Source organism: Drosophila persimilis, unplaced genomic scaffold (assembly GCF_003286085.1).
Source record: "Drosophila persimilis strain 14011-0111.01,24,50 unplaced genomic scaffold, DperRS2 tig00000798-arrow-arrow-pilon, whole genome shotgun sequence".
NCBI classification, from domain to species: Eukaryota; Metazoa; Arthropoda; class Insecta; order Diptera; family Drosophilidae; genus Drosophila; species Drosophila persimilis.
In genome coordinates, this window is record NW_020825355.1 from 1005232 (window position 1) to 1031238 (window position 26007).

General features: G+C 47.1%; 2 protein-coding genes across 3 annotated transcripts in view; both read left to right on the top strand.

Annotated features, from left to right (window-relative positions):
- Nucleotides 1-6946, top strand: part of LOC6602976 (BAI1-associated protein 3) — a 43513-nt gene extending 36567 nt beyond the window's left edge. The window contains exons 8-13 of the mRNA XM_026992954.1: nt 1518-1824; nt 2802-3314; nt 3379-3852; nt 5005-6394; nt 6457-6703; nt 6765-6946. Coding sequence (XP_026848755.1) covers nt 1518-1824; nt 2802-3314; nt 3379-3852; nt 5005-6394; nt 6457-6703; nt 6765-6856 — 3023 coding nt within the window. The 3' untranslated portion in view covers nt 6857-6946. The remainder of the gene's footprint in view (nt 1-1517; nt 1825-2801; nt 3315-3378; nt 3853-5004; nt 6395-6456; nt 6704-6764) is intronic.
- Nucleotides 6947-12136: 5190 nt separating this feature from the next.
- Nucleotides 12137-25421, top strand: LOC6602974. Of its 2 annotated transcripts, none has more exons than XM_002027921.2 (5): nt 12137-12273; nt 13041-13209; nt 23780-23919; nt 24002-24424; nt 24484-25421. In XM_002027921.2, the coding sequence occupies exons 3-5, from the start codon at nt 23897-23899 to the stop codon at nt 25001-25003; spliced, it is 966 nt and encodes a 321-aa protein (XP_002027957.1). In that variant the 5' UTR covers nt 12137-12273; nt 13041-13209; nt 23780-23896; the 3' UTR covers nt 25004-25421. The 2 variants fall into 2 exon arrangements, with proteins under 2 accessions (XP_002027957.1, XP_026848733.1); XM_026992932.1 differs by having other exon boundaries at nt 13046-13209.
- Nucleotides 25422-26007: the final 586 nt, after the last annotated feature.

The window sequence follows — 26007 nt, forward strand, 5'->3', positions numbered from 1 at the left end:
TGTGCCTGGGCAAATCAAAAAGCCAAACGAGGCGTCCATAAACTGTGGCACCATGTGCGTTGACTATTTCCTTCAATTATAGTATATTTTCTTTGGTTTTCTTTCACATTTTTTTGGGTTTTTCTTGGCTCAAAGTAACAGTTTAGCTTATGCCCATTGCCATTGCCTGGTCTCGCATCTGTCTCTGGGTCCACAGCTCCCAGCGTCAGCGTCAGCGTCAGCGCCAGCTCCAATGTTCCTTCAATAAATTTGCAATTTAATGCTTCCCATTTTGTTCATTATGCTGGAGAGCAGAGCCCCAGAACCAGGAGCACGGGCTGAAGCCAGAGCTGGAGCTGGAGCTGGAGCGAGAGCTCCTCCTCCTTTTACCACAGCCACATCGAAGGCAACGCAATTTCGCATTTTAATGTGCTCAAGGATGTGTAAGGAATACGTTGAGTGCTCCCTCGTCTACTTCTACTTCTGTTTGAGCGTTTTTTTTCCTCCTGCCCAGCCCTAGTAGTGCACTGTTAGTGCCGTCTGCCATCTGCTAAATGTACTGATGACGGCTGCCGTCTTGCCAGAGAAGGAACACCAGCAGGCAGGCAGTGAGGCAGGCAGGCAGGCAGGAGCCAGCGGGTGGCAGGATACTCCAGGCCGGAGTGTGCTGTGCTGTGCTGTGGTGTGGAGTGGAGGGCACGCTTGTGGCCCTGGGCAGATGGCAAACAACTCGTTGCCAATGAAACGTGGCCGATGAGAGTGGGCAGGGTCGCCTTTGTTTGGGCCATTCTCGATTGGCAAATAAGCTGGCCAAAGCGAAGAATCGGGTGCTCGGCTCGGGCTCAGTTTTCATTAGCAGCCATTGATTCCGTTTGGCCTGGTCAGGCTTGAAAGCCAGCAACACAATTGCTCATTACAATGAGTGCTGCTCGATGTACAAATCACAAATCCGAATTCCAAATGAGCCATTTCTGTGGGATAATCGCTTTACGAGCGCCCTCCTCCCCCTCCCCCTCCACCTTTCACCCGAAACTTTCACTCAGTTTAAATGCCATGCCATGAAATAGTGTCCCACTGCGGCCATTCAGCGTCATGTTTTCCATTATCCCGCTCTTCATAAATAATCTTAATCTTGGCACTCGGCATCTGTTCTGCATTGATGGCCAATGCCCGATGGCCGATGCCCGATGGCCGGTGGCCGATGGCCGATGGCCCCCGTGCGTTAATCACGGCCACTCAATAATTGAGCGGCACTTTATGCAAATGAAATTTTAATCATACGCAATGTGTGAATGCCACCAGCTGACACCGTGCCCAGTCCTGGCTCCCCGGGGGGCAGCCCCATTAATTGGCCTTTAATGTCATTCGGGCGAGCACTTCATTAATGCTGCACCATTTCTCACTTTCCTTTCCTTTCTTTTGCTCTTCTATGCTCTCTCGCTTTTCCTGGCCATCACTTATTCCATTGAAACACTCCCTCTCTCTCTCTCGCTGCTTCTGTATCTCTCTGTATATCCAATTATTTATCGGCCCCGCAGGTTTCTCGGATCCGTACTGCATGCTGGGCATCCAGCCGGACGGTGACGGTTGTCCGCCCGTGTCGCCGCTGCCGCTGCCGCCGACACCGCGAGCCCTATCGGCCGACATGAGCGGTGGCTTTGACAACAGCGCCACGGATTCGCCGCCGCACCGAAAGCATAGCTTCCGGCTTAGCTTCAAGCGGCGGGAGGCGGGTCGACGGGAGCAGCGCGACTCACTGGGCGGCCCGGTGCCCGCCAAGCTCATCAAGGCGACCAGCATCAAGCCGCACACGCTGACCCCCAAATGGAATGAGAAGTTCAAATTGTAAGTGAATCAAATGGACAGGATTGGAGTCGAGTCGGGTCGAGTGGAGTGGAGTGGAGTGGAGCGGAGTGGGGACCATTCGAAATTGTTTGCCAAATCAAATGGAGGGGCACGGCACATTTAATGGTGGGGATTTGTTACGAATTATTCAATTACTGCCGCGCTCTTCCTGGACTTGGAAATACTTGAAATTTCATCTGAAAAAAGCAAAGTGGGTTTTCAGACTTCATTTACGCTCGACTGGTTGATAAATGTGTCCCACACTGGGTCGGAAAAGGCGGGAAAACAACCAGAAAAGATCTCTGTCGTATGCTAAACGATTCGAATCCCCCCAAGTACCGAACGTAATTTACGAGTTGTAAGCAATAACGAAAAGAAATCCATTTAAATTTGCCATCAAATTGAAACACAAATGCATGAGAAGGTTGCCCCATAAGAAATGCAATCAAATTTATGTTGCAATTGCAATAAAAACAGAGCAGAAACAGAGCAGGACAAGTCGAAGCTTAGATACACTCTAAAATAGTCTTCGAAGTCCTTCAGGGACTTTCTAGCGCCTTCATGAATGCCAAGCATTTCCCAGAATTCCCTGAAATGTCCAATTACGAATAATTGACCTTTTCATGGCCCTTTAGATATGAAATACAATACAATACAAATACAAAATACTTTACAGTACATTAAAGCAAATTACAGGGGTCCCCCTATTGAAATAGGAGTACTTTCCGAGAAATGTTTCTGCAGCAGAGCGTTTTCAATTTAAAAGCAAAATATAAATCCTGTAATAAATTAAATGGAGCAGCAAAGCTCAGGGCCATATTCCAAGAACGCCCATAAACACATGCTAACATTTGTAAAAGCCTTGAGAACACATACATAGACGAATGGAAGGCGGGAAGAATTTCCACCCACAAGCAGAGCTCAGAGTTCACGGTTCACACTTGAGACAATCGCCATCTTTTGTTTGTCGCCTGCAGTGACATAGATGACATCAACACGGACACCTTTCACCTGGACATCTGGGACCACGATGACGAAAGCTGCGTCCTGGACGCCGTCTCGCGACTGAACGAAGTTCGTGGCGTGCGCGGACTGGGGCGGTTCTTCAAGCAGGTCTGCCAGTCGGCGCGTCAGGGCTCCCAGGACGATTTCCTCGGCTCGGTGAACATAGCCATATCGGATATACCCTCCACCGGGCTGGATGCCTGGTTCAAGCTGGAGGCACGCAGCCACCGCAGCACCGTGCAGGGACGCATCCGTCTCAAGCTGTGGCTCTCGACACGCGACGATCGGGGCAATATCGCCGAGGAGAATCACGAGCACCAGATGCACAAGGTCGAACAGCTGCAGATGGTGTTCATGCAGCACGAGGTGACCACCCACGAGCCCTCGTGGACCTGGTGCGGGGACCTGCCGGGTCCGGCCCTAACCATACTCCATCAGTTGGCCGTGCAGGGAGATCTATCGGACCTGCACTGCGCCATGGCCAGGTGGGTTATCGAACGAAAAAAGGGTGGAGAGGCACCCCTTTCTAGCTATTTCTGTTCCTTTCAGATATGTGGCTGCGGCCAAGTTGAATCGATCGACACCATTGGACCCGAAGTTCCTGCACCGTCTGCTTGGCGATGTGGAGAAGCAGTGGAATCAGCCCAATCAGGAGGCCTTGAGTCGGGATCTGGAACAGTGGCTGGCCGAGGCGATGAATGGATTTGTGGAGCGTTCGCTGAACCAGATCCGGCGGCACAGGGACATCTTTCCGGCCCTGAATCCGCCATCGCTGATACGCCTGGAGTTCCTGCTGCGCTGCCTGGGACTGCTCGGCTCTATGCGGGCCTTTCGGGCCGTCTGCCCCTTCAACAAGGGCGTGCGCGGCGAGGTGGTGAATGCCCTGCGCAAGGGCTCCGTCATGTGGGGCCAGAATGTGCTCCGCGAGTCGCAATGCTTGCCCAATCCATTATCGAATTTCGTAACAACATTAACGGCCGACATCCAGCTGGGACAGACGTATTACCATGCCCTCTTCGACAAGTGAGTACTCGCAGATTCCAGAATCAGTTGCTTTAGTTCTCGGTTCCAGTTAGTTACAGCTCCCCCCCCGTCCCCCGGCCCCCCAGCATTGTATTAAGTATCCCAGACACGTGTCGGCCGTAAAAACAAGCTCAAAGGTATATCTGTCCTCCTTTGCTGACAGCCAGACACTCTACAAATAAAATTTTGAAAAAAAGCAGTTTAGGAAAACAAGCAGAGCAGCGACGGTCCACGCACTGCACTCTCCGTTCCGACCAGGGCTGGCCAGTGTTGACCCAATTGAATTGACGTCATTTCGATTTGAACTTATCCGCAATCGGCGCCCGGGGGCGAACCACTTTACAGTCGCTGCTCTCTAATCAGCTTGAGCATTTGTCAAATGCCCGACGACTCAAAGCTCATAAAGCTAACGAGCCTTAATGAGGGCCACAAAATGTTGTCATGACAGATGGCCCGTAGCGTAGCTGAGAGGGCTCTTAGCTCTCACCGAGGAATCGAATCCTCATGGCCAGGTTACAGATAGTTCCCTCAGGGAGCTCCTTTATCGCGAAAAGTTGTTAGAACCCCATAAATGAGGTAATATATTGATCAGCCCAACGATACGGATCACGTTGCACCATTAGGCGCTAGAGGAACAGCCCCTCATAACCGCTCCGCATTTCGAGATGCATAGTGGCGCATCTTTGGCCTTCCGGGGCGGACTAATCAGTCACATATTTGCCAGTTAGCGGGGCCATAAAAGAACCTTAATGAGGACATCAAGTGGCTTACACACATAAGCCTCAAATTAATTGCGCTGTCATAAAAATGCTCTCACGTTGCTGCCCCGAGCGGCAGACAGGAAAGGATAGAACAGGACAAGACAGGGTAGACGGACAGTGGGACAGCAGGCAGGCCGCACGGACAGCAGCAGCCTGACGAGGCATTTAACAAACGTCCGGGGGCTGTCACAGAAAGTGTTGAGTGTTGAGTGTTGAGTGTCGGGCGTTGAGTGTTGAGTGGAGAGGCATTAGCAAAAATTTAGTTAGAGCCAGAGCCCGTGCTAATTGCGGCTTCTGCTCGCTTTAAAACGAAAGCCCTGTAAGCCATCATTTGTCTGGGGCAGGAACTCCATCTCAACTGCATCGTCTTCCTCTCCCTGTTGTTCCACAGCACGAACGGGATACAGTACTTCAGCATTATCTACAAACAATACGATGCGATGGTGGGCGAGGAGCTGTACAGCCGCATGGCCGCCGGCCAGGTGCCAGGTGTGCGGATGAACCTGTCGCAGTATGCCGTGCTCGAGGGCGACGCGGAACCGGTGGATACGAAGCCGTTTGAATTGTTTCTGGCTCTGCAGGAGTTCTGTCATTTGAAACGACACCTGTCCGCCCAGCCGCAGCCGCCGGAGAAGCCGCTGGCCCTGAGCAACAGCCACGAATGGTTCATCCCCACATTTGAGCGCTGGATGATGGTGAGCAAGGCGAAGGCCCTGCAGCGGATCCGCGCAGCCATCCGCATGGACGCCATCTGTGAGGGCGAGCGCATAGTCAGGTACAGCAGCTCCTCGGTGGACACGGCCAGCACTCTGCTGAACATCAAGGAGTTCTGGAAGGTCATCAACTGGCCGGACGAGGACACGGCCATCATGCTGGAGTCTCAGCTCATCGACGTGGTCTGCTCGGCGGCCATGCACTACTGCGACCTCATCCACACCGCGCTGGCGGACAGCGGCTACTACGAGCAGCAGGGCCCGTTCCGCTGCTCGGACGACATGTGCGTGACCGTCAACAATGTGGAGTATGTGCGTCGCACCCTGGCCGAGTTCCGCTCGGATGAACAGCCCCTGGAGGAGTCGGCCGACAACCTCCTGGAGTCCAGCCTGACCCACATGGAAAACCGCACCGAGCGCATCCTCTCGAAGCTGGCTCCGCTCATGCAGATGTCGCTGCAGAAGGCGGTGTTCCATCTGGCCTGGTCGCCGGACTCCTTGCCGGCAAATCAGGCGATTGTGCCGCTGCTGGAGTACTTGGACTGTCACCTGGCGGCGCTCAACAGCGCCCTGCTCACCAAGAACTTCAACCGATCGCTGCGCTTCATCTGGAAGACGGTTCTGGGCGAGATGTCCCGCCAAATGGAGACGGGCGACGAGACGGACAAGCCCACGCACTTCCACAAACGTCTCTACGAGGCCCTGCAGCTGCTGGTGGACTTTTTTCACGCCGAGGGCCAGGGCCTGCTGCTGGAATGCCTGCACACGGACGACTTCTGGCGCATCGAGCAGCGGCTGCAGTTCCACAAGACGGACACGGATCGGCTCATAGACATGTTCTACATGAACCGCCTGCGAGAGCAGCTAATGGCCGTGAGTCCAAGTCCGTACGGATCGCTGGCCGTGCGGGCCTACTTCAATCACGATTCTCTGTGCGTGGAGGTCCTGCATGCCAGGGATGTGGTGCCACTGGATCCGAACGGGTTCAGTGATCCGTTTGTGGTCATTGAACTGCTGCCACGAAGGGTCTTCCTGCACTGCATGGAGCAGCAGACAAACGTCCACAAGGTGCGATTCCCCCCTCTTCCATCATAGGGATGATATTTTACTTGGATTTATATTTCCCTTAGCGCACGTTGAACCCCATCTTCGACGAGTGTTTTGAGTTCTCTGTCACCTTGGAGCAATGCCTCACCGATGGCGCCATGATATGCTTCACGGTCATGGATCACGATGTCCTTACGGCCAATGATTTCGGCGGGGAGGCCTACCTGGCCCTGGGCAATATACCCGGCGTGGAGGCCTACAGCACCAGTGTGGACAACTTTCATGGCCTAAAGCAGATCGAGCTGCCCCTCATGCAGCAGAAGGATAAATGTAAGTGTAATCTGTCCTTTCGATAACGAACTTCTTTCGATTCTATCATCCTTTCCATAAGGCAATCCCATTTTGCAAATCCTTGAGCTGCGCGTCAATGACAAACAGGCCCAGGACTTTGTGCGCAAGCAAAAGGCGCGATTTATCACTTGATTTTAAAGGACAGGACAGGACAGGAAAGGACAGAGCGAACCGTTTGTAAAACGTGTATTTGAGATCAAAGAGATCAAAAGTGTGGAAAGTATGGTGGATCGTGCAATGTAATTGCGTTGATGGCGATAAATTAACCAAAAAGCTACTCGTTAACTGTATCCAAACCAGCACTGTATGTATTGTACTTAATCTAGTTGTTTGACAAAGACTCCTCCTACCCCTACCCCTACCCCTCTCCCAATGGGGGAGTCCCCCGTTCTTCTCTTGTGTTTGTAAATGTTAGCGAAATATCGAAATCGAAATGAAATTCCAATGGTGCAAAAGTAACAAGTAAATGGGACATGAAATGCATTTCCTGCTCTACACAAAACGTTGCTTGAACAAAATTATAAGTAAACTAGGGACAACATATGTGTGTGTGTGTGTGTGTATGTAGGTGCTTAGTATGTATTGCTGAAGTTGTCACAATTAGGCAATCAATGAAAATTTATGAAAAGAAATCAAACAGAAACAGACACAGAAACAGACACAACCACAACACTAGAGATACCTACTCCAGCACCCAGATGCGTTTTGAAGACTTTTAACATGGACACAATGAAAGGGTTTCGGACTACCGGAACTTGGGATAGACGCCACACAAGATTTTTGGGTCAATTTAAACTATACGAAAAATATATCAATATACACACAATTTTAAAATAGGGGAAAACTCAACCTCCTTTCTACCATAAGCCAAGAAACAATCAAAAAAAAAAACTCCGAGCTTCTTTGAAACCCCGCCCCTCCCCCGTTAAAACACACGAACACTTACCAATACAAAGGAAACCTATTTATAATATAAATATATATATGTATATGTGTATATGTATGAAGATGTATGTGTATGATGTATACAATTTATATCACGCCCAAAGGACAGTGTAACTAAGTCTAAAGTATATTTGTAAACTATTTTCTGAGCACAGATTTTGTATAAATTTATTAGATACACACACGCTTGTCCCCTCCCCACCCTCACCCACCCCAACCCTCTCCTCCCCAGAGAGGCAGCCTTCAGCTCTTTTGCTTATACACAACTTAGGGCATTTCCCCACCCCCCCCCCAAAAACAGACTCCCCTCTACTGTAGAGCCCCATCCCGAATTGTTTTTTTACCCAGAAGAAGGAGCAGAAAAGGCCTCGCTTCTATTGTAAATTTTGTACTATATACAATGGTCTCTCTATAAAGAAGAAACTCAAACATATACCTCCTACACACAGCTATATGTACGAGTAGTATATTATGAATAATGGGGGGATTGTTGGAACTGTAACTCTTAACTTTAAACTGTAGCAAAAACTTTTTATACCTTGGCAAAGGCATCAGCGGTCGGGGCTGAGGACAATTTTAAGAGAAGGACTAAAAAAAAAACTAAGGCGAACCAGAAGATACGATGCGGAGATATGATGCACAACAAAAGAACAAAAGATAGGCAAAGAAATGAAAAGAAAAGAAAAGAAAAGAAAAGAAAAGAGAAGAAAATCCAAGTCAAATTACAAGCTATTTTTAATATTTACACTTAACTCCAGCGGGACGACGACGGGACACTTCATGAACGTTAATTACCAAACGAACAAAACGAGTATTATTGCATACAAATATAAATATTAATATACATATATCGATAAATAATTAATCAGTGAATATGCAACAAGTATTTAGTTAGTAAGATCAACTATTTTTTTTTGTTCTGTATCTTTGCACAGCCCTTATGCGAGTTCTGTAACTTTCTTCAGTTCGATTCTGTTCCGTACCGTTTTCAGTTGAGGTTTTTCTTTCAACTTCGGTTAGGTCTGCCATCGCCAAGACATCGACAAAGATCAGGAGACAAACATCGAAGTAGAGTCAACGCCGTACTGTGCGACTATAATTTCTAAATGCTAAATGTGTCTTTATCGAACTGCAACTACGATTTCCCTTTCCACTCGAGTATCTTCCAAAAGCACTTGTTATTTTGAACAGCTCTTCTCCGAACAGAACTACTCTGAACTCCCCCTGCTCTGAACTGCTGTCTGCTATCTTCCATGCTTTTTGTGCGGCTAAAAGAAATAGTTGAGTAAATAAATGAATAAATACGATTATATAGGCAAATATTTGCCGTACTAACCAACCCACAACCACTGTGTTGATATGTGTACCTATGATAATTTCCTATATCGAATCACACACAGAGCATATGCAAAATGCCGGCGCGCAAACAATAAGAATCTATCAAATGAAATCAATTAAATTATTCATGTTACTAGCACTAGCTAAAGAGTAAATACTACCAAAAAAGGGTAATTGGACACCGAAAAGAAGAGCACAAGTGTAAGCTGATATACGAAATGCGAACATTTGGCCCAACTGAAGAGACCAAACGCATTTCCCACAAACCAAACTAAACCAAACCAAACTAAACCAAACCAAACCAAAGGAAACGAAACCAAAGCAAAAACTGAACATACAATACGAATATGCAAGAAAAATCAAGGCCAAAACATACATGAGTGTATACCTACTACTATACCATACCTACATATTACTATAGTATATAATATACATATTTGAGTGTACAATTGTTGTGCTAGTTACAGAAAAAAAAACAAAAAAAAAAAACAAAAACAAATACCAAACAAAGGAACCTACAACAGAGCCCTCCTACATGCATATACATACAATGCAAATACATTCTGATTGCTATATATACAAGCAACCAGCAGAAAAAAAAAAAACCAATAACGGCTAACTACAAGGTATATTTTCGATTATATACGCTACAAATATTTATTTATTTCAAACTTTTACACAGAAACGAAACGAAAACCAAACCCATGCCATACACATCTAAACAGAAAACAGAAAACAGAATACTAGGTACATACAATATTTATAAACTGTTGTATTTTTTGTAAGCCAAGGCAGAACTACTAGACAAAAAACAAAAAAACACTCTACCGCCGAAACTTGATAAAGATATTTTGATGAGAAACAAGATAACAAGAACAGCAAGGATACGAGGATACGTATATTATATAGTTTTTTTAAATGTGAATACATTAATATTTATGTGTGTATTGCAAATACCAACAACGGGCCACAATTCAGGTTCCTAAGCTCCCCTCCGTTAAGAAATATCTGAATAGCAAAAGCGACAAAAGCGACACCTAACTAAACCTAAGTACATATGTTTGTTTGTATTTATGTAAATGCGTGTGTGTGTGTGTGTCAACAGCAACAGCATCTAACAGCTAACAGCTAATATCAAATCAAAAACCAATTGCGAGCAAGTCCCTACTTAATGTGAATCCAACAAAATGCTGCAGAAAGAAACATTATCAAATTCAATCAATAAATGTCAATGAATAATTAAACTGAAATTGTCGTTTACCAATTGGGGGTAGGGGGGTGGACCCTATAGAGGGTCAACTGGCCAGAGAAACCCTTTAAGTAGAATTCAATCAGCCTCTCCTTGAATAACTGCTGGCGTTGTTTCCCCTCCGATAAGCCGGAATCAATCCATACATATGTCCAACTTGGCATTAAGACAAATTGTCGTCTCGTACCCGGCAGGTTGCGGCAAGTTGCGGCAGGCAAAATGTTTATGGAATTGATTTGAGGCACCGCTACGATCTGGTATCTGGTATCTGTTATCTGGTGCACGTCAAAGGTCTGCCGCCTGGTCGGTTCCTGCCATCGTCACGGCTCCGTAAGTGGCACCGTGAAAGTGTGGAAAAAGCTTTTATCTAAATTAAATCCTGACACATGCCAAGTTCCGCCCACAGTTCCGCAGTTCCACAGCTCCGGCTTTTGTTGCCAGCCCGTTTACTGCATATGACGTACAAATGACTCGCGTTTTAAGGTTAAGGTTTTAAGGCGAGCGTCATGTTAAAGCGATCCTTTGAGACATGTCTGTGCGTGTTATATTTAAGAGATATCCTAAACTTTTTCACGACACACAACACTGGCAAAATCTGTGCAGTTTTATGCAACTTTTATGGCAGCGACGAGGACGCATAGCTTAAGCAAAACTTTTTACGACTTGCATTTCCAAAGAACAAACATCCAGACGTCAGGACATCAGGACATCAGGACATCGTCTCCATGCTGCAACTGATGTGTACCCGTAAGCAGTGAGCAAGAAGTAACGGGACTTTCAAGAAAAATACCAAAACGAGAAGAGTGACAAACTGAAGACAATAAAAAATACCAAGAGCGAACACGTCTGCGAGGGCTGGAAAGACAAGAGACCAGCTGCAAGCCCTGGCCGCCTTTCACTGCCGTTTGCCGCTTCTCTATGCATTTTTCGACCCACACAAAATTGTTTACCTCTTTTTGCGCCCGTCCCGCAGTTGACATTGAAGTAACATCCCCCACACCCCCCCACACACCCCCCACATACACACACACGAAAAGAGCAATTCAGATTCCGGTTATGCATATTTTTATGGCAGCATTTTTGCTGCATTTAAATACTGCACGAAAAGCAAACTGGACTGGCCAACAGGAAATGCAAAGTTCGCCATGTTATTTAAGCCTTTTTCTTTGAAAGGGGGCGAGCCGCGAACTGATTTGCATCCCAACTTTTATTTACATGAGTGCATTTTTTGAATGTACCCATAAACGCTGAGAGTGGCTCTCAGACCTCAAACCTCGGAAGCTGCCCCCTTCCGAGGGCATTAGTTGGACCATGGACTCTGTCTGGCCCCATTATCGATGCCACTCTTCCTAATGACATGATGCAAAATTGGGCCCCCCACTCCAGGACTCTTGACCCCCAGTTAGAGAGCTAACCAGCAGCAGTCGTTGCAGCAGTCACGTGCGACAGCTGGGGCCCAAAGTGGTGGAGGCTGACAGGCCATGAAGCCTAATGTAGTAAGCCTACCCCCCGCCCCCCCGTTGCGGCCCGCCCCCCGATGCTTGTGGACGGAGTGGCGTTGCACGTGTTGCAGAACTTTCGGTTAACGGTTATTAAATGCAGTTTTTGCAGTTTGACAACAAAATGCAGATCCCGAAAGTGCAAAGTGCAGATGGTGGAGACCGGCACCGGTCGGGGCCCCCACACAGAAAGAAAGAAAGACAAGGAGAGAACAGAGCCCCCACGGAACAGAGCGAGAGCGATGGGCCAGTGAGAGAGTAAGCAGAAGAGAGGAACCGGTTCTACTCAAAGCTCCGCTCCACTCGGGCTCCAGACCAGTCGCCACAGGTGCGCGAGGTGCTCCGAAGATCAGTTCAAGCTGAGATCGCGTCGCGTTTGCTTCGACCACGGCCTACGACTTGTACGGAGTGTGCATTGGAGAACCGATCTGTCCGATCGGTAAGCTGCCCGACCATACAGCCGCTGAGTTGTACACACGAAAATCGCGCAATAAATTCCACTATTTTTAGCATATTACGTGAGTGTCATTTGAATTTGTTGCGTGAAGTGTAGCCCCGGTCCGGGGGCAAAAGAACAAACAGAGTTATACCCAAATTTGTTCACCATTTGGCTAACTCTGTGGCTGCTTGTCTCTGTGTGTGTGTGTCTCTGTGTGTGTGTGTGTGTGTGTGTGCGAGTGTCTGTTGGCCAGCTCCAAAACCTGCTGCTATTATTAGCCTTAGCCAAGATTATGGGCGATTTCATTATGGCGCTGCAATTTGCTGTGCTGCCGCCAGTCCCAGTCCCAGTCCCAGCCCCAGCTCCAGCTCCAGTCCCAGAAAGAGTTTGGGCCGAGAAGATTTTAGAGTTTGAGTTTGGTTAGACGAGTTCCGAAGTCCATGGCGGGTCTGGGTCTGGCCAAGTCTTGGCCATTGTGTTGGGCCCCCGGTCCGAAATGCCTGTGCGAGAAGCTGCAACGCCTTTCATTCATTCATTCATGGCAGCGATTATATCATACACCACCTCTGTGTGTGCGAGTATGTAGGTACCACCAACGTGTTGGCTGGCATTTTGGCCAGAACCAGTAAAGGTTTTTGGCCCACACACTCGCACAGCCGCACCGCCGCACTCCGCACTGCCGCACACACCAACGCATTTGCATAGATAGAGACGACGTCATCGCCCATATTTATATCTATATTTATTTTAATATATGTCTCGACATTTTTCTGTGCTCTCTGCTTTTTGGCCTCTGTGCTCGGTGCAACACGGTTTTTTGTTTTTGTTTCTGTTTTTGTTTTCAAGTGAAGTGTAATGAAATGTGTTCAGCGGCAGCAGGGGCACACTAACAACCTGTCGCTGTGGCTGGCAAAAAGCGTTAACAATAAATAAGCGAAACAATAGCAACAGCAGCGACAGCAGCACCAGCAGCAACAACAACTCCAGTCGAACTGTATAACAATGAGGAGAGAAGGTAAGCCAGTTTTTGTTTTTTTTTTTTTTATAGAGAAATATATACGTACACATACATATATATATTGGGGGGTGTACATGTGTGTGCGACTGCGAGAGAGTACGTTCGTATACCTTAACTTGTTTATTTGCCATCAATTTGTTTTTGGCCTAAACTGAATTGCATTTTGAGCGTCTTTGGGCTTCCTCCACTCCACTCTTGGCCGATTTCCGCAATACATTGAACTGCCTGAACTGTCATCGCGTGGGCGACTCCATTGATTACGCACCCGTTGACCCTGAAAGAGTCAGCCACCGTTGGCCAGTCGGAGATTCGCCTTATACGAGCATGGGCACGATTCACTCTTTGTTTATGGCCCAGTTTGTTAGCCCCTGGCTCTCCCTGGCTCTCCCTGACTCTCCCTGGGCCTGCGATTATGTCATTCGTCGCATTAAGGGATCAACCTGAGATGGATCCGACCCTGGCAAGTCCAACGTTTTGATGGCAGATACCCAGTTCTGATGCAGCCGATAGTAAGATGGGTTCACACATGCGGAAGCATCTCTGCCTCAGATGCAAGCTATGATACCCCCCGTAAGGGTATACCATTCATATTTTTTGGTCATTTGCTGGCAGCTGCAATCTCACGGATCGCCTTATAAACCGCTGGAGCTGAAGCTGTAGCTGGACCTGTCAAAATGCCAATACCAAATAGATCAATAAGTGAAATTTAATAGCCTCAGAAATGGAAAGAGCCATATAATCTACTGCTTTCTCTTTTGCTTTGAATGACAAAAGGAAAATCCAAGAAAAAACATAGTTTGACGCAAGCCCTTACCTAACAAATCGAGCAGAAGATATTATCATATGCTAGACGCCTGCACAATGAAAAGCATTTCCCAAATAGTTTATCTCCGGCTGCAGCGCAGCTCCCATGGTTAGGGGCCCCATAGTTAGGGCCGAGACCCACTGTGCATAACAGAACTTGCTGTTGGTTGTTGCTGGTTTGGTTATTTTCCTCAGCTCTGCCGTTGTGACGACTAGTATTATTTTGTTCGTGTCTTAGCCGCTGGCCATGTTTATGGTTAAGAGCCAGCCATGCTTAGCACGCTTACCATCCAATAAAAGTTGCACAGAGACGGGCAACGGCAACGGCAACAGAAACGGCAACGGCAACAGCAACAGCAACAGCAACATCTAGAAATTCAAAACCAACGCCAGGGGCCAAGTGTCCCTCTCTGTTTTTCTTTATTTAATTTTATTTTTACTTCTGCCTGATGACAATCTTTTGATAATAATGATAATTTTTTGTGTCTTTTCGGGTCAACTCTAATGTTTTACTCGTTGTTGTTGTGCTTGTTGTTGTATTCGTGATTGTTCCCCGAGTGCGGTAACAATTAGAGATATATGTATGTAGGTATACTCGCAGATGTGCCGATGTACAACTTTTTGCAATAGCTTACCCGTAGTATGGGGCATGACCATGATTCACGAGATGCAGCGAAAGTTATGCAATACTCCTGTTGCCATTGCGGTTAATCGAAGACAGGTTTTCTTCATTTTTTTTTCGTTTTTTCCGTTTTTCCGTTTTTAAACAGCCAATTTGCAGCTGTACAAGATGCGTATGCGTGTTGGCCCCATCGAAAGGAGGCAATCGTTTGGCTGGCAGCCAGCCCACAGCAACTAAAATGATACCTGCCCGAGTGTGTATGCAAATGCTCAACGACCATCAAAAAACACAAATCAATCAGTGCTAATCACCACTGGCCAGAGTCGGTTATATAAAGTTATATTGAGTTAAATAATTCCCTCTGCAGTCTTCGGCCCGGGGGCTTGTGCAATCTTCCTGAGTTTTGTTTGCGTGTGAATCTGAATCCGACAGACAGACAGCAGAAATCAAACAAGAAAGAAGCCAACCGAGATTACATGCTGTACATACTCGTATGTATGATTATCATCACCATACCATGCCATGCCATACCATGCCATATGTTGGATGTTAGATATTAGATTTGCTGCAACTTTCATTTGACATTTGAGAGGGTGCTCTGACTGTCTGGCTGTCTGGCTGTCAGTGCCAGAGTCTGCCTCCAATTGAAATCTTCAAAGACGATGATGATGATGATGATGATGATGATGATGATGATGGTGATGACATCATCATATGTAATTAATGCCTCGTGTCGGTTGCATTGCACACTCATTGCGTGCAAATTATATGTACAAAAAAATCTCTGACATTCCATGGCATGCAGTCCGGGCTGTATAAATCATTGGATCGAACCACAGATCGATGCTAAGCTGAATGCTTATTGAATCAGTGATCAGTGATCAGTGAAACAGGTTTTGCGAATGATTGCAAAAAACCTGAGCAAAGAGTCGAAATTCGTTGAAGATATTCAGGCCTCTAAAGACTCGATTCAACAGAACAATATCCAAGGGAAATGTAAATAATTAAACAATTATACATGTACAATGTTTGTACCGTTGAGTTGTTACCCAAAAGGATTGGGCTCTTTGAGTGGTCCACAAAAGTGGCTTTTTGCCCCAACGATGCTGGTATTTTTGCCAGACTTAAGTTGAGCTCTATTCGCAGATGCATGTTTACTCAGACATGTAGCCCATGCCCCCCATAGAGAAAAACAAAGACCGTAACGAAATCTTATAAATAACCCAAACACATTTCTGTATTTCGATTTCTGCTGCTCCAGCAGAGGAAACAATTAGTAATAAGCAAACAATAAGCAAGACTCTTCATACTATATATGCACACAAGCTCTTTATTGCTCAAATCATAATTCAATGGAGCCACCCCCCAGCCCCCAAGAGCAGAACGGGAGAGGGCAGAGGACAGAGGACAGGGAACAGAGGAACGGTAGCCAGGTCTTATGCCAGAGTTATGGCAACGTCCTCTGTTTCAACATCTAATTGAATGAACAGCATTTGATGGAATGTGCCCGAAAACAGAAAAGCAATCAGGAAAAAAACAAAACTTGTTGAAAACACACAGTTTTTGGCTTCTCGAGTGCCTTAAGCCGTAACAATGCCACACAGCCACTGATATTCTGTGAGCCACACTTGACATTAAAGTATTTTCCCCCGCCCCCGCCCCCTTAGCCGGAGCCGGAGCCAGAGTCTACGCCCACAGAGATCTTCCACGTTACCAGCCACGAAATTATATATGTATGCCGGGCAAAAGGCAAATATTATACAATCATCAGGGGGCTATAACAACAATAATAACTTTGGCAAATTATAAAAGGCAACACCCCTCTCATAAATCGCTGTCTGCCGCCGCAAGACCTTGAAGGCACAAAACAACAAAAACTACGAAAAACTACAGCCGACAAACAAAAGCCAAAAAACTCTCAAGATTGTGTTTGATTTTTAGCGGACATTCGTTAGGTTCAACATAAATAGTTTGTACGTTTGTAGTTTTTATGGATGGCGAGATCTTCTTCAGCGACGAGTCATCAACAATTCACATGAATCCAATTTTACTTGGAGATGTCATCGAGCTCCAAGCTGGGGGGAAGTCGAATACGAGTGTATTATAAAAGATTGGAATTTCCTTCCTTGAAACAATGGATTGCCAAAGTAGGCAAGAACCCCCCCCCTCTGCCGCCTAACGAGGCTGCAATATTAATTAATCTCTATCCGTGTCCCCGGCGCATTAGAATACTGGTATCAGGCACCGCGACTGGGCATTCTCGGCATCGTCGTCAGATCGGATCGGATCGGATCGGATCAGATCCGATCGGAGCAGCTGCAGCCGCCTAGCGTGGGAAACAAATCGAAACGCAACGCAGCCGCCGGTCTCTGTCTATCGGTGGAAGCTGGCCCAGGCTCCATCGAATGGACCCCGGGATGTTAATGGGGGATGTGGATGTGGATGTGGATGTGGAGAGCCATGATCTGGTCTGCATGCATATACTCGTACATATGCGACTCATGTGTCGATTGCTGGGGACTGGGAATGGGAATTGGCTTATTATTTGATATTTAAGGTTTGCATTTTTCTTTTGCTGTTTGCTATTTGCTATTGGCTTTTTGCTAGTTTTTTTTTTTTGCTGCCAAGTGGGCAAGTGTACTTACGGATATTGTCAACACGTTTTGTTGGCCAGTTGTGCAATCGAAATGAATGCAAAGAAATACTTGAACGTGTGGTTGTTCGTTGCTTTGTTTGTTGGTTATTTGATCTCCAGATCAATAGATTACAACCGCAGACTTTAACTTTATGGGGTCGTATAGATAGTCGCTCTCTAAGTGGGGCTGGCTGCATTTGATGGCTCCACGAGCCACTTGTGCAGTTATTTGAACTATTAATGAAACCGAAATAAACATAAACCCACCGCTAGTGCGGCTCAGACCGTGGCCGAAAAAAAGAAAAGAAACCCAGAAACGGAGGCACAGGCAGAGGCAGAAAAACAAAAGTTGTAACGGTATTTATGTTGCAAAGTATCCCTTCCCGTGGCAGCCACAGCCGCAGTCTGTCTGCCCCATAAATATGCCGCTGCCACCGCCGCTGACTGCGAACAGGTTTAACCCCAGAGCTCCAGCTCCAGCCCCAGCTCCAGCACTAACCCACTCCACGGCTCACAGAATATTTATTATGCGCATTGTTTCGGGTGCCATTTAGACCGTGCGCCACAGATACGAATCCACGCGGACTCGAGAACGCGGCACTAGGAACCAGCAGCGCCTTGCCTCGCCTCGCCTCGCCTTGCCTTGCCTTGCCACGAGTTCGAGTACTTACAGTTACAATTGAAGTTACTGAATAAGTGGAAACACCTGACGATCTGTATCGGTTCTGCTTAGAGAGCAACTTAATGCGCCACAAACAGCAGCAGCAGCAGCAGAGGCAGCGGCTGGGGCTGGGGCTGGGGGCTGGGGCTGGGGGCTGGGACAGCATGCATACATAGATGGCTTGTGTCTGTCTAAACAGATCCATTATACGAGCATTGTGCCTCTAATGTATAGCACCCCGTTGGTAAAGACTTCGCTCGAAACCCATTTGGCGTGCGGCACCGGAAGGGCGACAGACCCAATGGAGGCAGGCGACACCGCCACACAATTAACCCATAAGGGGCAGCAGCGGGCGCCCACATATCCGCATTGGAAAAGTGTGTTAATGAAGTGCCAATTCAGCGGAAGAATAGCCTTCACATATCCATAAAACTAGACTTTCAAATGGCAATCAACTTCCACATAAATTCTATTTCAATAGAACAGCTTTTGTGCAGATTCTAGAGCACTAAAAGAGCTTTGCTTTTCGGTAATTCTTCAAAGATTCAGCTCTGCCTGTCTCTGCTCTGCTCTGCTCTGCTCTAAGTGGTTCGGCTCAGCTCCAAAGCCTGGGATCCAAGAAAAGACAGCGCCAGTCATAGAGATTACGCAGAGAGACAACTGTTGCGTTTGATGTGAAATCCGGCCTACACTTGGCATTTGGCACTTGGCAGTTGGCATTCATTCGCATTCGAGAAAAAAAACAGCTGTAAGACTGCTAGATGTGGGTTTGTGGGCATGGGTATGGAGGGGTCTTAGACAGGGTCAGGTTGATTGAAATTGATGTTGCAAACGTGACGTAGTCAAAAAAGGGACCTTCCCAACACACCTCACTCATGTATCTCATCGCTTTGATGGCTTTGGCTTTGGCTTTGGCTTTGGCGATTGCGCTGCCGTCCCGTGGATCTCTGGATAACAGCAGTTGGCGGAGCAGACTTCATTTGCAAGTTGCCACAATTGTACGGGTAGACAGAACCGGAGGGGGGCCAGGGGACACGACACGGTCAACAAAACAAAAAGAAAAAAAACACCAAATTGTTGTGCACAATTTGTTGTTGTTGTTTAAAGTGAGTTTGCGAAAAATAAAATGAAAAAGGGGGAGGGAAAAAAAAAAATTGAAAGCATTACGTACGGGCGCCCCAGCTTAGGCCGTTAAGTGAACTTTCTCCGAAAGAGTGGTGAGATTTAATATACGTATGTATATTGTTTATTGTTTGGCCACACAAATGTGACCTTCTTTGTGTCCGATTCTTTTCGACTGGGCCATTGATTTTAACGGCTTACTTGTCCGGGGCGAACATCAAACAGTCTAGCAATAAATGGCTGAAAATTTAATAAAAGAAATATGGCATCTTTATCGCACTTTCATCGACCGATGTGAGCCCCGCACTTGGCCATAATTAATTTCATTCCCTTGCTGCCGCTGCTGTTTCCGCTGCTCCTTCGACCACTGCGACGTGAGCGGGCATTTATGGCTAGAAAGTTTTGGGTCTTAGGTTTTCGGATGGGTTTCTGCATGGCCATTGACGTTGTCAAAATGTTTTGCCAACTGACCGCCCATTTGAATTTTTCGGCCAACTTCTTGTTGGTGTTGGTGTTGGTGTTGGTGGAGCTGGGCCGGGGACTCGGAGTGGGAGTGGGATTTGGCCTGGAAAGCCATAGATTAACATGAGGAAAGGCAGCTTGAGAGCTTGTAAGTGCCACAAGCGGCACAGTGGCCAAACCTTTATTTTAGGCAATCCTTTCCTTTCTCTTTTATGACTCCTTAAACTAGTACAAGTACAGAACTCGTACGTCCATAGATTTATGGGCCTGTATTGTTCTGGATTTGCCCCACAGTTGCGATGCGAGAACAGAATAATTTTAAACGCTGCTCATTTTTCAAGTCTGCGCGCCCTTTTCGGAATGCCTCCATTCGGAGGCCCCATACCCAGACCCAGAGCCAGACCCCGACCCAGACGTCGACGTGGACTCCTCTTTGCGGCCTCTTTACGTCTGCGGTGTGTCTCTCTCTCTCTCTGTGTGTGTGTGTGTGTGCGTGGAAGAGTTAGTGTTTTTAATAGCCTGCAGGGTTAAAAATTTAATGGAAAAACGTTTTAATAAATCAGTTAAGTGGTCTTGCCGCTTTTTTTGCGGCTAATTACACGCATTAGTGTTGCCCAGTCGCAGTCCACAGTCTGCGGCGTGTTAACAGTCGCATCCAATCCATGACTCCATCTCCAGGCCTCAGACCCGGCACTGGTTCTGTCCACTCTGGACAATGTTGCCCATGCAGCGCGTAATTTAGCAATTAAAAGCGATTAACGCGCGGCAGCTACGGCTACTTAACGTCTAAGATCGGGGACCCGGCCAAACCACGCAGCCTCGCACATAGCAGTGCAGAGCAAAGCAGCGCAAAGCAGAGCAAAGCAGCGCAAAGCAGCGCGACGCAGCGCAGAATTAGCGGTTGTTGAGGCTGAGACTGAAACTGAGGCTGCGGCTGCCACTGGGCCCCCAGTTTAATGGTCGCCTCGCCGCTTGAGAGCAGCAACCAGAGCCGAATCGACATTAAGCGCTTTGGGTTTTAACAATGCAATCAAATTTTATGCTGATTTTCGAAAACATGCAGCAGAAGTCATTAAATCAAGCCAGAGATGAGATAACAGCCGATAGCAATTAATGCAGGGCCACGGAATTCCGTGTGCCTTAGATTTTCCTGTACCCATAACAGTTTAAAGTAAATGCTCGTATAAATTTCTTTGGCCATAACATCTGCTAATTAGAAACGAAAATCATAATGGAAATGCCCTGGAAGCCCTGAAAGCAATAAAAAGCGAAAAGATCAATAGGCTGGGCTGGCTACGGGTACGATAATCCTAGTGGAAGGTTTTCTACAGCCCAAACAATGGCTGATTTATGAATATTAGGGGAGCACAAAGGAATCCATTTGAATGGTAATTGTACAATGCATATCTCAAGACTCCCGGCATACGGTTCGGAGAATGCAAATGACAATACATAGTCTGTTATTATTTATTCTAGCGACTTCTGGGGGCCACTGCCGGCCACTGTGGCGATATTTATTGGGATTGCACGGATCGAGAGCCTACAACTTGCAATTTCGGTCCGTCTGAGAGCCCCCACCCATCGGTCCGTCGGTTCGCTTGTGAAAGGCGCTGCTTTTGCGGTTGAGTGCTACAGATTGTGTCCCAGGCACAGGCTGCAGTGGTGGTGGCCTGCAGTTCTTGCCCCAGTTTGGTGGGACGCATGCATACTTGTACTCGTACTCGTACTCGTATATTTTGTAGATGTGCATCTGGGGAAAACTTTCTAAACCGCGCCCCGAAAAATTTCATGGTGGTGCGCGGTGCCTGGTGCCCGTTGCCTGGTGCCTGGTGCATGGCAATGAAATTTACATGCCATGCCGCTGACCAAGACCACAACAACGGCCTCAATGGCAAGTTCAAGTCGTCCAACTTTTATGACACTTGACCACAATGATGGAGTGCATTGCTGCGGCCGATCGCGGTGTCTTGTTTTCTCACTTTGTGTAACACGAATTGCCACAAATTAACTTCTCGTTTCGTTGGCAACGACTTCCGCTCTTGGCCCATTGTTGGGGCTGCATCAGCGGAAGCAGCGAAAGTTGTGAAATCCTCCATCAAAGACAATGAACGGGGGGCGCCACACTTTTTAACGGTCCAGCGACAAAATGCAAATTTCATGTAACCTGGACGAGAAAAACTGCTTTACGAGGCACGGCCCCCCCACCATATTGATGAGCCCATATACAAGATTTATACGACTATGTGTGATGTGGCATATATGTACGTATAGGCATTTTAGTATATGAAGTAGCCCTAAAATGATCCACTTTACCCTTCGTTTGGTTCTGGATGCTTTCTTGGTTTATAATGCTGTTTATGTGGCGTTAAATGTTAAGGTCTTGCTGGTTCTGGTGGTGCTGGGGCTGGTGGTGCTGCTGCGCCAAGGTAAATACGAGAGCAAACACATTTTAATGGCATTCGCATTCCATTTGCCGCAAAAGGAAAAGGCTTTAAGGCAAGCCTAACAAAACAAACCCCAAAAACCGCATAAACAAATCAATGTGCGGAGCAGTGGTGTGGCATGGAGCCGCTGTCCGACCGTAGCGAAGTGGAGCGGAGCGGAGTAGAGCGGAGTAGAGCGGAGTAGAGCGAAGCATGTAAAAATCCGACGCATGGGAGTTGCAAACGGAAAGGCTTTGATGGCCGCCAAGTGATAGAAACCCCCAAACGATGGTTGGACGAAGATGGAGGTGGAGATGGAGGCGAAGGCGAAGGCGAAGGCAACCACTGGGACCACACAGACACAGGCAGGAAAGGGTCGCCTGTCTCTCATTCTTGGCCTCCATCTCGGCCTCCAGTTCGATTTTTCATTTGATGACGTTACCGCCCACACCATAAATGTGTGTGTGTGTGTGTTTGTGTGTTTCTGTACTCCCCAGGCACTAAAATCACCGCATTGAACTTGAAAGTTTTACTGTAGACCTCCCCAGATCCACAGATCCAGATCCCAACTGACAATTGTATCGCGATTGACCGCCGGCTAGCCACAAATGTAAATGCACTCAGAAATTGGCCTCAGTTGGAATACATAATAAGAAGGCTAGTCGGGGAGACTATGGAGAGGGCCATGGAGAGGGCGATGGGAAGGGCAGTGCCAGGCCCACAACGATGCGATAGATAACGACACCCTTTAATTGGCCTAATCGAGGCAATAACTCAATTTTATCATCAGCCAGAAACAGCCAGAGTAGCAAGGAAGACTCCAGATGGCATTCCGCCAAGAGTTTTGTGGAAGTTCGTCGAGATAGGAACTATTTTTTTGCAGAATTATAATTACACGTTGATTGATATATTGTATGTAGTGGCTATGACTATAGCCACAATGCACACGTATGTACATATGTATGTAAATACTTACTGTGAGTGTGCATGCAATCAGGAATTCAAGGGAGCAAAAGAACCAGTTTTCCCCCCCAACCCAACCCAACCCACAGAACACAGTGCCTCTGCCGCTGCCGCTGCGCGCGTCTCCCGCATATCACCTGTCACCTTGCAACAGAATGTCGCACCCAAAACCAAGAGCTACGTGACCAAGTGACAAATTGCAGGCGAAGGACGAGCAACGAGCAACGAGCAGCGAGGCGACACTGAGGAGCAGGGGCAACTTCAATTTCCATGCCCTGAACTTGAAAGAACGAACATATTTCTGCCACTTTTTGAGTGGCTTTTGAAAGCTTAACGGGACTGAGAAAAGTGCAACGAACTGCAGCGCCAATCATTGGGATGGGTGCGCCGCAACAGTAACATCATAAATTGATATAAATTATGCAAGGCAGGGATGGGACCACATTCCTGAAGGGGGAAGGGGGAAGGGGGGCATTGCTCTGCAGTTATAGTGGGGACGGGACTTCAGGCTTATCGAAATGCTAATTTGTTTGCCGTCCTTTGTCTCTGGGATAACTGAGGACCCACCCCACCCGCTTTCGGGACAGAACGTATCATAAACACATTCCGTACTGGAGAGCAATAGTTTATATTAAATGGAAGAACTTTGATGCACTAAAAACTCACTGGAAACGCACAAACTTTCCCCAGGTTACACCAAATGGTCTGTTGCTCACACAGTACGTACTGCTGGTTCACTGTACATTGCAGCCATATGAAAACGAAAAATTAAACTTTTAATTAAAAGTTGAAAACTGTTAAACAATTTCATTGGTAGCCTGACAAATGCTAATTGCCACGTGTCTGTTCTCTGTTTTCTGTTTGCTTCTTTCCAGGCAGCTCCGAGAATTGCTAGTCAAGACCATTAGCAGTCGATAAAACGCAGCGCCCCAGGAGAGGAGAGCACCCCAGCATCCAGAACAGAAAGAAGGTAGTGGAACCATCAGAGAAAAATGCACGAGAGACAAGTGAAGAAGTAAGTTGCGAGGATGGGTCCCAGCGTGGATCCCCGTCCACTTAGCCACCAATTTGAGATAACATTTGCAATCCAATTACAGATTGAAGGGCAGCCATTATGTGGCCACTCACGGCCGCCTCACACCTGACCCTCCGTACGTCCACTCGAATCGCGGCTACTCCACAGACGGCGAGGAGTCGCACTCTCATCGCGCTCCCTCCGAGCGCACCTACTCCGAGTACACACTCACTCACGAGCGCATCTCGCCACAGTCCCAGTACAACTCGTCGCGAAAGAAGCGCTCCGCGAACGGACATCACCAGCACCTGCAGCACAGCTACAGCCACAGTCAGATGGGCCTCTCCAGCTCCCCGGATAATGGAGGACCACGCTCTCTCAGCGGACCACCGCCCACGCGCCAGCCGCCCCGAGCACCTTCAGCCCTTAGCTATGATCATGGCGGGGATGGGGGCAGCGATATCTATGTGACCAGTGCTGCTTACAAGGCGCCATCGGAGATCAGGTGAGCTCTTAAATGCCCTCCAACGCTCTTCAAACGTTTCTAACTTATATCACTTACAGCCGATATAGCCAGCGTCCAGTTTCGCGAGGACCCCCGCGTAGTGTCTATTCGGTGGCCAGCACTGCCAAGACGGGACGGAGCGCTCGGTCTACCACCAAAAGGGGCGCCAAGATCGAGACCATGTCCGCTCCGAACCCATTCTGCCCGAATGTTAAGGGCGTCTGCTGTCTGATGCTGCTGCTGAACTTGGGCCTGATCCTGGTCACTCTGGGCTTCGTCATCGTGGTGCAGTTCTACGAGCCGCTGTATGTGTGGATACTGGGCATTGTGTTCCTGATATTCGGCTTCCTCACGCTGATAGGCTGCATGATCTACTGTGTGTATGTGTGCCGCGATGCCAGGACCCCGTCGCAGGTGCGTAACGAGGATCTGTACTGGACCCGTCACTGGCAGAAGAACATCGGCTACACACCCCAGGAGATCAACTACAAGGCGGACAAATACGATGCCTATTCGGATAGGTACTCGGTTAGCAAGCTGAGCGGCAAGTACTCAGATCGTGAGAGCCAGCGCTACTGAGGGAAGGAGCAAACTAATGTCAAATATCGAATCAGAACTTCTTTTTTTTTTGGCAGTTACATTATTTAATTAGGAAGTGCTTGCGCCATGACGAATTCGGAAATAACAAACCGAATCTGCCTTGAAAACTTCCTCGTGTAGGCACATATTAATAGAAACATATAAACAACTTATATCTTAACTAATTTTAAGACTATGTACTAGTTCTAAACGGTTATTAACAAGGCCCCTCAACGTACCTGCTGCAAGTTGCTTGCTAGTTTGTATGTTATAAGAGAGATATTGAAAGAAAACGAGAGGATACACGAGAGTATTGTAATCTGCCATATTTGAGAAGGTTTACCGCTCGTTCGGCTAATCAACTGTAACTGCAAATGCTTATAACACATGACAAATAAATAATACGAATAATAAAATACATAATACAATATGTTGTGTGGGATATCCTTTCTTCGGGTGCCAATGATTGATTCTCCTAAACACGAAAAGATATGACACGTCCAGATCGGCCCATAAATAGTCGAGAAAATAACCAAAGAAAAAATGCAAATCGTTAAATCGCCCACGGAGAAATTCAAATTTAAATTTAAATTCATACACATTTTCTTTGCAGGTGTCTCTGTTGATAATTACATCAATATGTAGTTGATATGTAGCAAAATGTGTACTTACCGTGTAGTTACAGTGTAACAAAATTAATTTAGTGTCCATTATTGTTGACCTTTTTTAATTACACCTTATTTTATACACAATCCCAATAAAAGGGAGTACTTAAAAGTTGCAAATCTTTTAGGAAATTGTACTTTTTATCAGATTAAATTATACGTTCAGGGCTGAGAGTCCTAGCCAGCTAAGCCGCACATCAAAATCGTAGACTGTCATTTTCGAACATGTATAAACATGCACAATTAACCCATTGCGGGGTCCGACAAAAATTATAAAGCTTGAAGTATTACAACCCAGTCCAGGCACAAACCATACGCATCTCTATACAGATGCTTAGT

Coding starts and splice junctions, on each gene's coding strand:
- LOC6602974 (XM_002027921.2), top strand. CDS start 23,897: ATGCACGAGAGACAAGTGAAGAA. Junction 23,920..24,001: donor CACGAGAGACAAGTGAAGAA/GTAAGTTGCGAG, acceptor ATCCAATTACAG/ATTGAAGGGCAGCCATTATG. Junction 24,425..24,483: donor AAGGCGCCATCGGAGATCAG/GTGAGCTCTTAA, acceptor TATCACTTACAG/CCGATATAGCCAGCGTCCAG.